The 12,234-nt window shown below is 40.9% G+C and overlaps 2 protein-coding genes across 3 annotated transcripts in view; one reads left to right on the forward strand and one right to left on the reverse strand.

Annotated features, from left to right (window-relative positions):
• Positions 1-12,234, reverse strand: part of slc25a22a (solute carrier family 25 member 22a) — a 113,423-nt gene that overhangs the window by 29,303 nt on the left and 71,886 nt on the right. For both annotated transcript variants that reach the window (XM_055649682.1, XM_055649684.1), the window contains exon 5: positions 649-739. In XM_055649682.1, the coding sequence (XP_055505657.1) occupies positions 649-739 (91 nt within the window). The remainder of the gene's footprint in view (positions 1-648; positions 740-12,234) is intronic.
• The window catches only part of rplp2l (ribosomal protein, large P2, like), a 140,762-nt gene continuing 140,654 nt past the window's right edge, over positions 12,127-12,234 (forward strand). Inside the window, exon 1 of the mRNA XM_055649686.1 lies at positions 12,127-12,132. The gene's annotated coding sequence lies outside the window, so the exon portion shown is untranslated. The remainder of the gene's footprint in view (positions 12,133-12,234) is intronic.

The following is a 12,234-nucleotide window of genomic DNA, read 5'->3' on the forward strand; positions in this document are numbered from 1 at the left end:
CAATATCAACATTCTTTAAATGAAACTTTTTTTTTTTAATCAGTAAAATAGAATGTTTCTTGCAAACAATAAATGTGAAGATTGTTTAGAAGGAGATACAAACATGGTAACCTGCATCAGTTAAGGTTTGCTGTAATGGGTGTTGGTATTATTCTAGGGGTTCTACCCAGACTGAGAGATACCAGTGCAGGAAATTATAAATCTTGCACCCAAAAACTTAATGGAAGTGCAAGAAATGTGGCTTTAAATGGTGACATGTGTAGTAAGATGAATTATTTAACTAATTATTTAATTAATGTGGGGTTTAGTCAAATTGGAATGATTTTCAGGTGAAATTTCATAATTTGAAGTGTGTAGAGATGCTCCTTTCCAACATTAAAACATACTTCATAATCATATATTAATACTTCATACCACATATTCCATTAACATCAACTGAGTCAGCAGAGATGACTCGACAATCCCCACTTTTATTGCAATGCATAACGAAGATGATTGTGATTTCTTAAGCAGTCAGTCAGGGGTATCTAGCTGTGCCTGCATGCTTGGCTGAACCTCAGGCAAAGAGATTTCTTCCCCCCCCCCCCCCCCCCCCCCCCCCCCCCCCATATATTTGGCTCAATTGTGTCAAAAGATATTTCTACTCACCCATCTTTGGACAGGATATGACGGAAGAAATCATTTGCAGCGAGTTTGATGGCCTTTTCTGGTGTAACTAGGGTAAGGTTGACAGCAGCTCCTGGAATGATGCAGATTGGGGACAAATAGAGGTGGGAGAGGGTGGGAAGAGAGAAAACACAACAAATCATTTCCAGTTATAAGAAGTCAATGATTTTCTCTCTTGAGATCTTCAACTTATAATAGTTCAAAGCTAGAAAGCAAATACAACAGGTGCATGTACACGAACACGAAGCAAAACTAATTAAGATATCTATGCTTCTGTGACTCCACAGTGACAGCTCTCAAATCTTACATGAAAACAACCCGAGGCAGCAGACAGTGAGGTTAGAAGTAGCATGAGCACCATGTATGGTTAGTAAGAGAAGCTTTGAAAGAGGCTGCAGTTCTTATGTGGGCTGTTCAGCATCAAACATTTTTCAGAGGACATGCAGCCAATTATGACATTATTTTGATATATCATTCTATAATCCTTCTTTCTTCATTCAAAGAATGGTTCCATGCCGGCACAACACTAACACTCACTCAGATGGGATGTCACTGTTACACAAGTGCAATTAGAACAATGTTAGAATGTCAATGAACATTTATTTGTTAAGATTGTAAGTTTACCATGTATTTGAACAATGATGGTTAAAAGAGTTCAGTATCTCCAATCACACCAGGGAGAAGAAGTGTGTACAAGTGTGAGTGTGAGTGTAAGAGTCAGAGTATGAGTGAGTGTGACATACTCATTTACTGCCTTGAGCAGCCCCTTTGCCACAATGCAGTTACACACTTCACCCCCAAGACAAGCACACACTCACCCAAGAGAAGCACACACTCACGAGAAGAGGTACACACACCCCCGTGGAACACACACTCACCCAAGACAAGCACACACTCACACACACACTGACTCCCAAAAGAGAAGCACACAAGCACGAGAAGTGGTACACACACTCCCAAGGAACACACGCCTCTGTGAACGCTGGTCACCACAGGAGGTTGAATATATTATAGATTAAAATGTTAATATTTTAATTTGATAATTTTGTTTAAGTGTTTTTTAAATTGTTTGAGCTTTCTACCTTCCCTTGTAAATTGTACATTTGTTTGAAAATCTAATAAAAAACATTTACGGAAAAAAAGAACACACGCGCCCCCTCCCAAAGGAACACAGAGGAAGGCAGTATTGCCCATTTAGCCTTTGTTCAAGGGTTGGGTAACTAAGTGCTGAAGTGAACCAATGGAGAAACAGTGGTCATGTAACTGAGGGCGTTTCAATGTACAAAGGCAAATCGTTTCAAGTGCTGTAAGGTCTCTAACAGGGAGAAATGTAACAGTATTATGTAACCAGGGCTGTCCCAGTTTCCTCTACCGTTATCTGATTTCATAACCACTGTTTACTAGTGAGCTTTATGTTCACACTTTGCAGTGTTTGACAAAGCACTTATTTCTAGGGTCAGAGAAGTCCTCTCCTTATTGGTGCTGTTGGACTTGACTAAGAGATGCTGATGATTTTGCAGTGACAGTAAAGCTTAAACTAATCAGGTATGTCTGTACAGCGTACAGCACCAGGAAGAGGTTTACCACAAACTGCCAGCAGAAAGCCAGGGAAACCTGATGTTTGGCACCTTCTTGTGCTATTACAGCACCCAGCCTCAACGTGACCCTCACTTGCTCTCTAATGGTGGTCTCAGGCGGTCCCCCTGTCACCTCGGTGCCTTGTTTTAGTTTTTTAGAGTTTTAGTTTAGAGATGTTTAGCATAGGATCACACGGTGGCACAGTTGTAGAGCTGCTACCTTACAGCGCCAGAGACCCAGGTTTGATCCTGATTATGGGTTCTGCCGGTATGGAATTTGTACGTTTTCCCTATAACCATGGCTCCATTGTAATCGTGTATTGTCTTTCAGCTGACAGGTTAGCACGCAACAAAAGCTTTTCACTGTACCTCAGTACACATGACGATAAACTAAACTAAACTGATATGGGCTAGTCAGCAAGTGGGAGGAGAAACACAGGAATGGTGCATCCTCATACTGCTACTTCAAGAGGCAACAGGGTGTGGCAGTGACAAATCGGTAGAGTTACTGCCTCACAGCTCCAGAGATCTGGGTTAGATACTGACCACGGGTGCTAGCTGTACGGAGTTTGTACGTTCTCCCCATGATCGCATGGGTTTCCCCCGGGTGCTCTGGTTTCCTCCTCCCACTTTGGTAAAAATTGTAAATTGTCCCTCGTGCTGGTTTATGGGGATCGCTGGTCAACGTTGACTCAGTGGGCTAATGGGCCAGTTTTCCTGCTGTATATCTAAACTAAACTAATCGGCTTTAAACGATGCAAACATAGGATAGTTGCCACTCAACAATTATCCCAGCAAGGACATTGTGTCTCTGGCACTAGATTATGAAGCAGCTCCAACAATAAACAGTGGCCAAGTTGCCACTGCATTGCATGGGATAGGGGCACACTGGTAAAACTGTGATGAATCAGAGCAATGGGAATCAAAATAAGTGGGGAAAAGAAAACATGACCTTAGATTGCTGCCAATAAAATCCATTGACCAGCTTTAAAAAAAACACACAAATATATATTCTGGAGATCATAACTGATTTTCCCCTTTAAGTGTTTCAGATCTGCACAATTTCTATCCTCTTGCCATTACCATGGTTTAAAATGATTCCAATGAAGGTGAGACTGGCCAGGAAAGAATTGCCAGACTCATTGTGCAGGAACGAACTGCAGATGCTGTTTTAGATCGGTAGACACAAAAAGCTGGAAGAACTCAGCGGGTCAGGCAGCATCTCTGGAGAAAAGGAATAGGTAACTTTTCGGGTCGAGATCCTTCTTCAGACTGGCAGGAGATGCAACACCTGTCCCTATACCTCCTCCCTTGGCTGTCCAGGGACCCCAACAGTTCTTTCAGCTGAGACAGAGGTTCACTTGCACTTCCCTGGTTAATTCCCGGGATGGTAGGACTGACAAAGGAATGGGTCTTGTATTCACTGGAGTTTAGGATGAGAGGGGATCTTATAGAAACATATACAATTCTTAAAGTATTGGACAGGCTAGATGTAGGAAAAGTGTTCCCGATGTTGAAGGAATCCAGAACCAGGAGTCACAGCTTAAGAATAAGGGGTAGGCCATTCAGGACTGAGATGAGGAAAAACCTTTTAACCCACAGAGTTGTGAATCTGTGGAATTATTTGCCACAGAAGGCAGTGGAGGCTCATTCATTGGATGTTTTCAAGAGAGAGTTAGATTTAGCTCTTAGGGCTATATGAATCAAGGGGTATGGAGAAAAAGCAGGAACGGGGTACTGATTTTAGATGATCAGCCATGATTATATTGAATGGTTTAAATCAATATGCCGAATGGCCTACTCCTGCACCAATTTGTATATGCTGCTATGTTTCCTCCAACCTCATCTACTGTATCCTCTGTTCCAGGTGTGGTCTCCTATACATATATATATCGGCAATACCAAGTGCAGACTACGCCATCGATTAGCTGCAAAACCTTCGCTCAGTCCACCTTGGCCTAGGTGATCTCCCAGTTGCCAAACATTTTAACTCCCCTTCCAATTCCTGGGCGCATGGTGGCATAGCGGTAGAGCTACTGCCTTACAGCGCCAGAGACCCGGGTTCGATCCTGACACTGGGTGCTTGTCTGTATGGCGTTTGTATATTCTCTCCGTGACCGCATGGTTTTCTTTGGTTCCCTCCCACACTCCAAAGACATACCGGTTTGTAGGTTAATTGGCTTGGTATACATTTATAATTGTCCCTAGTCTGTGTAGAGTATTCTTAATGTGCAGAGATCGCTGGTCGGTACGGACTCGATGGGCGAAGGGCCTGTTTCCACAGTGTATCTCTAAACTAAACCAAACTAAACTAATGACCTTTCTGTTCTGGACCTCCTCCAATGCCAGTGAGGCCAAACGCAAGTTGGAGGAACAGAACCTCATATTTTGCTTGGACAGCTTACAACCCAGCAATATGAATATTGATTTCTCTAAATTCAAGTAACCCTTGCATCTCCTCTCCCTGCGTCCCTCCCCCACCCTAGTCATCGTACTAGTTTCACTGTCGTCCTGTTGAGCTTCACTGTCTGTATAACTCGTTATCACCTACCCCACAGTCAACAATAGATCATTGTGGGCTCCAGCTTTCCTTGATCGTTGTTGTTTTCTGCATATCTTTCATTCCTTTGTTCTATGTACCTTCTATATCTCTCGTTTCCCTTTCGCCTGGGTCTCTGAAGAAGGGTCTCAACCCGAAACGTCACATGTTCCTTTTCTCCGAAGATGCTGCCTGACCCGCTGAATTACTCCAGCTTTTTGTGCCAGACTCACTGGTTGGTTGCTACATATTTTTTCAAGGAGACTGGAGGGTAGAGGTTTTTAATGAACCTACATCCCCAACATCAGCAGAAACAGGGCTGCCAATGGGATACGGTGCATCACTAGCAACTGAAGTGTGAAACGCTAATGCATGTATGGGCCAATTCACTGCCAGATGAGGAAGGAGATCTGCAGGTGATAGTTCCTGCAACAACACAAAGGGTGGAGGATGAAGCAATCTCTGATGTGCAACCAGGTGCAACCCCCAACCACTGAGGCGGTGTCTTGAAAATCAGACTCAGGAAACTTTGAAAGTACTCAGTACATATCAATGGAATTGGGAGTCTTCCAAAGGCAGTTATAAACACAGAGCCAAACATGTACTGTACATAAAATTCACCACAACCTTATTTTTTTTTACTGAAAGCCAGGTCATGGCGGCCGGTGTTGCGGTCATGTTAAATTAAGTAGTAATCCAAAGAGCAGGAGTTTAAATCTTACTGTGGGCGAATGAGAATTTGAAAATTTGACATGAAAAATAAACACAGAAAATTAAATGGACGTTAGCATAAAGCTGTCAGGCTCGGTGCGAAAACTCAAGCGTTTTGCTCATCTCCTTTAGGAAGGAGCTGTTCAGTCCGAAAACAATGGATTGACAGATGAATGCCCTTTGAAGTGGCAAGCAGCCCATTCAGTCACACAACCTGGGGATCTGTCACAATCAGCTCTGCCAGTGGCATCCATGCTGAAAGTTTGAAAACAAGTATTTCAAAAGTTGGAAAAAAAAGATACAAAGAGGTGAAGTAACTCAGCGTATCTGGAGAACAAGGGTAGGTGACATTGCGGGTCGGGACCCTTCTGAATTCAGAGGTTGAAGCATCTTGGGGTAATGTTTGGCACTGACATTGTGGACCGAGGGGCCTGGTCTATACAATACTGTTCTAAGTTCTATGGTCTTTTTTTTTGATATTACATAGTAGTTTAATAATTCTTTTCAATGAACCCAACGAGTTTAAAGCGAGTGCAGGAACTAGGGCCCCAATGTTGTAAGAGGAATGTTTAAAATCACACAGCAAGTCAAATTCTTAATCATCTAAACAATAGATTACTGGAGTTTTACTATACAGTTTCTTCTCATTGTACTCAAGGGCTTGAACTATAGGGAGAGATTGAGCAGGCTGGGACTCTATTCCTTGGTGTGCAGGAGTGATCTTGTAAAGGTGTACAAAATCATGATAGGAATAGATAGGGTAAATGCACAGAAGCTGTTGGCCAGTAGGGAAATCGAGAACCAGAGGACATAAAGTATGGGGGGAAAGATTTAGTAGGAACTTGGGGGATAACTTTTTGTTTTACACAATGGGTGGTGGATGTATGGAACGAGCTGTTGGAGGTGGTAGTTGGGTCAGGTACTATAGCAATGTTTAAGAAACATTCAGACAGGTACGTGGATCTGATACGTTTAGAGGGATATCGGCCAAATGCAGACAGGTGGGACTAGTGTAGATGGGACATGTTAGACGATGTGGGCAAGTTGGGTTGAAGGGCATGTTTTAAACATATGACTCTATGACACTATCATATCAATACAGATGAATTGGATGAGATGCAACTCTTCACAAGGGAGATACTATGTACAGTCATTCGCGAACACTCACTGGCAGCAGGGCATGGTACAACATAGCAGAGACATGGGAGTGGGATGTACAATCTCACACAGTATTCAAGGACAGGAATAGACCCTTGTATGCAGAGGTCACATTTTTCACAATTCAATTCCACTTTTCTATCCTGATTTCACACATTTATATCAGCTCTTGATCCACGAGTTGTATTTGAGCATTTTTGTGATGGATAATATAAATGTTGTGAGTTGTGGTGATCTTCCCAGTTATAATACAATTAGATGCAGGGTCAATAACTGGGCTTTCCGAGCTCGAGGAAATAAAGGCTAATCATCTCCACATGATTCAGAGGTTATAAAGTCCTGTATTCTCTGAGGTTTTTTTGTGATTTGCAAGATAGACATAGGTCAAGAGAGGGGGTGGGGGTGAATTGGAAGACATGGATATACAAGTTTAGAAAACCTCATGTTCATCATTGGTCAGTCACTAGTGGAATATGGCAACCAAGTGAGGAAGTGAAATAATTCATTGTCACATTATGCTTGGATTGCACCAGAGCCTCAAGTGTTCTAGGTATCCAATAATGAGAAACAATAGATTTATAGATACTAGTGATCGATTTTTAGATATTGAGGGAAGCAATGGGTTACGTGATTAGTGTAGTAAAATGACCCAGAGCTAAAAGGTCCACCATTATCTAGTTGAAAGACAGAACAGACACGGAAGAGTCAAATCTCCTGTTTCTGCTTCAGTTTATGTTTCCTTTTAATGTTGAAAGTCGCTGATAAACAATATCAATACATTGTAAAGCTGTAAAAAAAATTAAGAATGGTGAATCCCAAAAGGTTGGATTCCATGAGTGCTCATTAGCATGGGTCAATTTAAGATTTCACACTGATGCAATTGGATTGCACCACATTGTAAGTTTGTGTGGAGAGGGGAATAATATGGTTGTGTGGATGGGAAATGTTGCAATGCAAATTCAATCTTGCAGTTTACCAAATTGGCCAACTCAGCTGCCGTAAAGTCCCTATCCAGCAGGAGACCGTTTAGGTTTCTAGTAAGGGGATTAAAATTGAAAGGTGTGAAAAACATTGCTGAAGGTCTCTTAGCAACTAATCCAATGACAGAGGCAATGGGCATACATCGAAACTGGTTGTCAGACCAGCCACACACGGCAGGAAGAAGTGGAGAGAGAAAACCCTCGCAAAAACGAACCAATGTCACACTGTATTAATGAGTGCTACCTGAGACCCAGTTTCTGAATGCTCTTCAACCATAACCCTTTCTTCATAATACTCATATGTTCAACATATTTTCGATTATTTATTTTACAGAATGAAACAAAATCCAATAAATCATTTTTAGTGGCTCTACAGTTCCAGAGAAAATGGAAATATTCTGTAAGGTGCACGATGATTTATTCAGTTGTCTCAAAATTATAATTACTGTTAACTCTTGGAGAAGGCATGCGACTTGGTGATAGGAATCATCCTGACAGGGTCGCCTCAATGATAATGGCTCAAAATGCAGGATTTGGCCATTTAACATCACCACAAGGACTGCAGCAGTTCAAGGAGAAGCCTTCCACCTTGACAGGACAAGGAGTAGGCAACAAGTACAATCTTGCCAACATTATCCATACCCATGAATGAAAACAATAACAGAGTAAAAGACCTGTGCCAATGTTATGGTCCAAATGTTGCTACTTCATGAGTTGAGCAATATATTTTGGAAATAAAAACAGAAGCAAACTTCATTCAAAGATTTTAAACTACTAGAAACACTTAGACCATCAACTTGAAATGGAGTACCATGCATAAAACCAGTTAGTAAGAAAAGGAGCCTTGCTTCAAACATCCCTCCACCATTCTGTACAAAAGGCAACCCCAATTCAGCAAATCCCAATCCTTCCCCAGTTGCAACATGTTCTTTCAGTTTATGCATTTACCATACCATTAAAAGTGGCACTGGTCTTTTGAGTGCCCATATTTTCTTGTACTCTGAAAGAAAACAAATAAAGTATTTTCACATCTACAATTGAAGGCTTTATTTGTAACTGCATACTCACATTTTCTACTACAAGCACAAATTTTACCCAAAGTATAAACAGTAATTGGTTTCAAAACTCATTTGAAACTGAAAGAGGATTTCTAGCAATACGCTTTTGGTGAGTAAATTGCGATGTGGTCTATTTGGCAATACATATCACTCCATGAACCATCGTGCCTCAAGCTTGACCGATGCTTTCTGAATTAGCTCACCTTAGTTGAGAACAGGGAGGAGGGATAGAAGTTGTATGAAAATTAATGTCAGAGTGTCTACAGTAGAGGCAAGGGGAATTGGCTATTTTGATCCAATTGAGTGATCATTATTACAAACCGATGTCTAAACAGTTGAGTGGAATGAGCTTGATTGTGATGACTTCCTTGCCTTTGTGGTTAAAATATCTAACAGTATGGGAATGAGGGGGAACTCATTAATCACTAGCTACTTTGCAAATGGAATCCACCTAAAGTCAATGTCTTCAAAAATACCTGTGTATGTATGTGTGTATGTGTGTGTGTGTGTGTGTGTGTGTGTGTGTGTGTGTGTGTGTGTGTGTGTGTGTGTGTGTGTGTGTGTGTGTGTGTGTGTGTGTGTATTACATACACACAAACTGCTGAGTCATATTTAGTCAAATCAAATGTTCTGCAAGAACATTTGTTTATTTTTAAAAACACTCCATTACATCTCCATAGTAGTACGAACCAAAGGACGTCATCATAGAGATCAAAAGATCATTAAGCTCTACACTACCTGTTGACTTTCCTGATTCTATCTTACACAATGGGGCTCCATTTTCCTTCCCGTTCTCTCTGTGCTCCAAACGCATAGTTCTTCCCACACTTACATCCACTTTGTTGAAATCAAGAATGGGTGTCTTTATTCGCTTCCAAGCCCTCAAATCCACACCAGACTTGCAAAGGATATCGGCCAATACGTCACTCTCTTTTTAACTTTGGTTCTTAGTTAAAAGAAAATCAATTATTCTTCTTCCTACACGAGACTTGCTATATCTACAGTGCTTATGGAATAGAGAGCAAAGGCTGGAAATTTCAATATACGGTAGGCCGATACCTAGAATTCAATAGATCTGGCAACTTGTGAGCTACATCCAATGTGCTGCAAATCTGCAGCTAACTTGTCTCCATGAATGCAAACCTACAATCCATGTTGTATGCCCTTTAGGTGAACTATGCTATGTGGAATCAAGTTACAAAATGGCATTTTTCAAGATATGTTTCCTCTCAGAACTTCCCATATCTCAAGAGCAAAAGAAAAACTAAAAGCATTCTGGATAAATTTTGCTTTGGAGTACCTTTGTTGGATAAACAACAATAAATAAAAACACAGCGCATTCAATAACAGGCAAACATGTGTGTGACTTAATTTGCAGCCATGTGGAAAAGGGCATTGCATTTCTTCCAGAGTGTCAGTGGGAACTGAGTGTGCAGGAAGCAACATTATATAAAGTTCGTCACACACAAAATCACTGTTGTTTCAGCTCCTTGCCTATAGCCTGCTGTTTTGTAGAAAATCAGTGGGAGCTTCATTTGTCTAGGAAATTGAATGCAATTGAATTAATAATGAACAGTCCATTATCATGCCAACTGTCTTTCCCACCCCTGAACTGTTAAGAGTTGTTTAGATGTTTTAAAACTGAACTGGTCGTTCCTGTTTACTCCAACATCTAGTTGTACATTTCCTTGGGTACTTCCTTTTTGCAGGATTTCTGCATGTGAGGACCAGCAAACTGCTCCATGACTTCCAACCATGATTCACAGGAGATATTAAAGAACACATTCAGTTTAGAAACATAGAAATTGCAGGAGTAGGCCATTCGGCCCTTCGAGCCTGCACCGCCATTCAATATGATCATGGCTGATCATCCAACTCAGTATCCCGTACCTGCCTTCTCTCCATACCCTCTGATCCCCTTAGCCATAAGGGCCACATCTAACTCCCTCTTAAATATAGCCAATGAACTGGCCTCGACTACCCTCTGTGGCAGAGAGTTTAAAAGAAAAAGCTTCTAAAAAATTGTAAGAAAAGGTGCGGGACTGGGTCTGGGAACATGTTAGGATTCAGCAAAGGGCCCCCCGTTCTCAGTCACGTGTGTGGCCAAAAAGATGCAAAATTGGGGAATACATCTCTTCTCATTCTGAAATATTGTTTTGTGCTGTGTATATGATTAATATTTTTTTCAGTTTATCAAGTGAAATTTTTATATGTTATGCTGACAATGCTTGTTTAGGTGTCAGAGGTTAAATATGACTGGTCACGTGTGTGGCACACACACACACAGAAACATTTTTCAAAATGTTCAATTTTTAAAAAGCTAGAATGTTCATATCTTTAGCAGACACGTTATAGTTCTGTAGGTAGGAAAATAGCAATGAATAAGATTAATCTCTTACAATCATCTTTTAATGTATTACTTTGGTCACGTGGGTGACATTTTGGTTTACTTTCCAAAGAATGGCCCAAAGGATGACTTGGAAACATACTAAGCAAGGGAAATAGAAGAGTGAATGACCAAGAAACAAATACAAACAGCTGAGTCTTCTTCATCGAACTAGTGCCGGTAGGCCACCAGGCCTTAAAGTGAGATACACAAGAATTACATGTTGCCTGAGACAGAGATCGGATGTTGAAGAGACTTGGAACTTGCAAGATGGCACCAGAATGCAGCAACTCTTTGTGTGCTGCTTCAGAAGAGAATCTATTGTATTCATCTGTGGTAGGATTTGGTGGAAAGCTTGCGGAACAAGCATTTCACTGTATCTCTGTACTCATGGCAATAAAGAAACCATTGAATTACCCAAAAAGGAAAAGACCAACAAAGACAAAACAAGAATTCCTCACAGAATTCCTTACAAAGGGAATACGAGGATGTAAACAAATACACCCATCTTCATAGAAAAAAAAATTGAACTAAAATATCCTGGATATTCTGCAGAACCAAGGGTCCAGTAGATACAAGGAATTTAAGGAAAGAAATAATTTTTCATATAATTGCTAAAGAGCACAAAAGCTGATTAATTGCAGAAATTTAGTGATCCATCAAATTTTGAAATAGCAAGATATAGACAGTGGATGGTCAGGATATCATTTTCCAAAATTCTATAGAACCTGGAATGTTTCCCGCATTTAAGAAACAAATGAAAGAAAAACAGAGAATTCCCGACCTGCTAGCTTAACATCAGTAGGTGGGAAAATGTTGATTCCTCCAATAAAAGGGCATGATATTAAGACACATAAAATACTGATACAATTGAGCATAGTCAACATGGATTTATGAATGAAACATAATTTTCGACTAATCAATTGGAGTATTTTTTGAAGATGTATTGAGTGGAGTAGGTGAGGGGGCAATAGTAGATGTGTGCACTTTGATTTCCACTAGAGGTTCCAAATCGTCCCTCATAGGAATTTGTTGAACAAGGTTTGAGTACATGGGGTTGGGGAAATGCACTGGCATGGGCTGAAAGCTGACCAGCAGGAAGCAGAAGTAAATTGTCCTTTTCAAGTTGGATGCTGTGACTAATATAGTACTGTAGGGG

The sequence above is a fragment of the Leucoraja erinacea genome, chromosome 18 (assembly GCF_028641065.1).
Source record: "Leucoraja erinacea ecotype New England chromosome 18, Leri_hhj_1, whole genome shotgun sequence".
NCBI classification, from domain to species: domain Eukaryota; kingdom Metazoa; phylum Chordata; class Chondrichthyes; order Rajiformes; family Rajidae; genus Leucoraja; species Leucoraja erinaceus.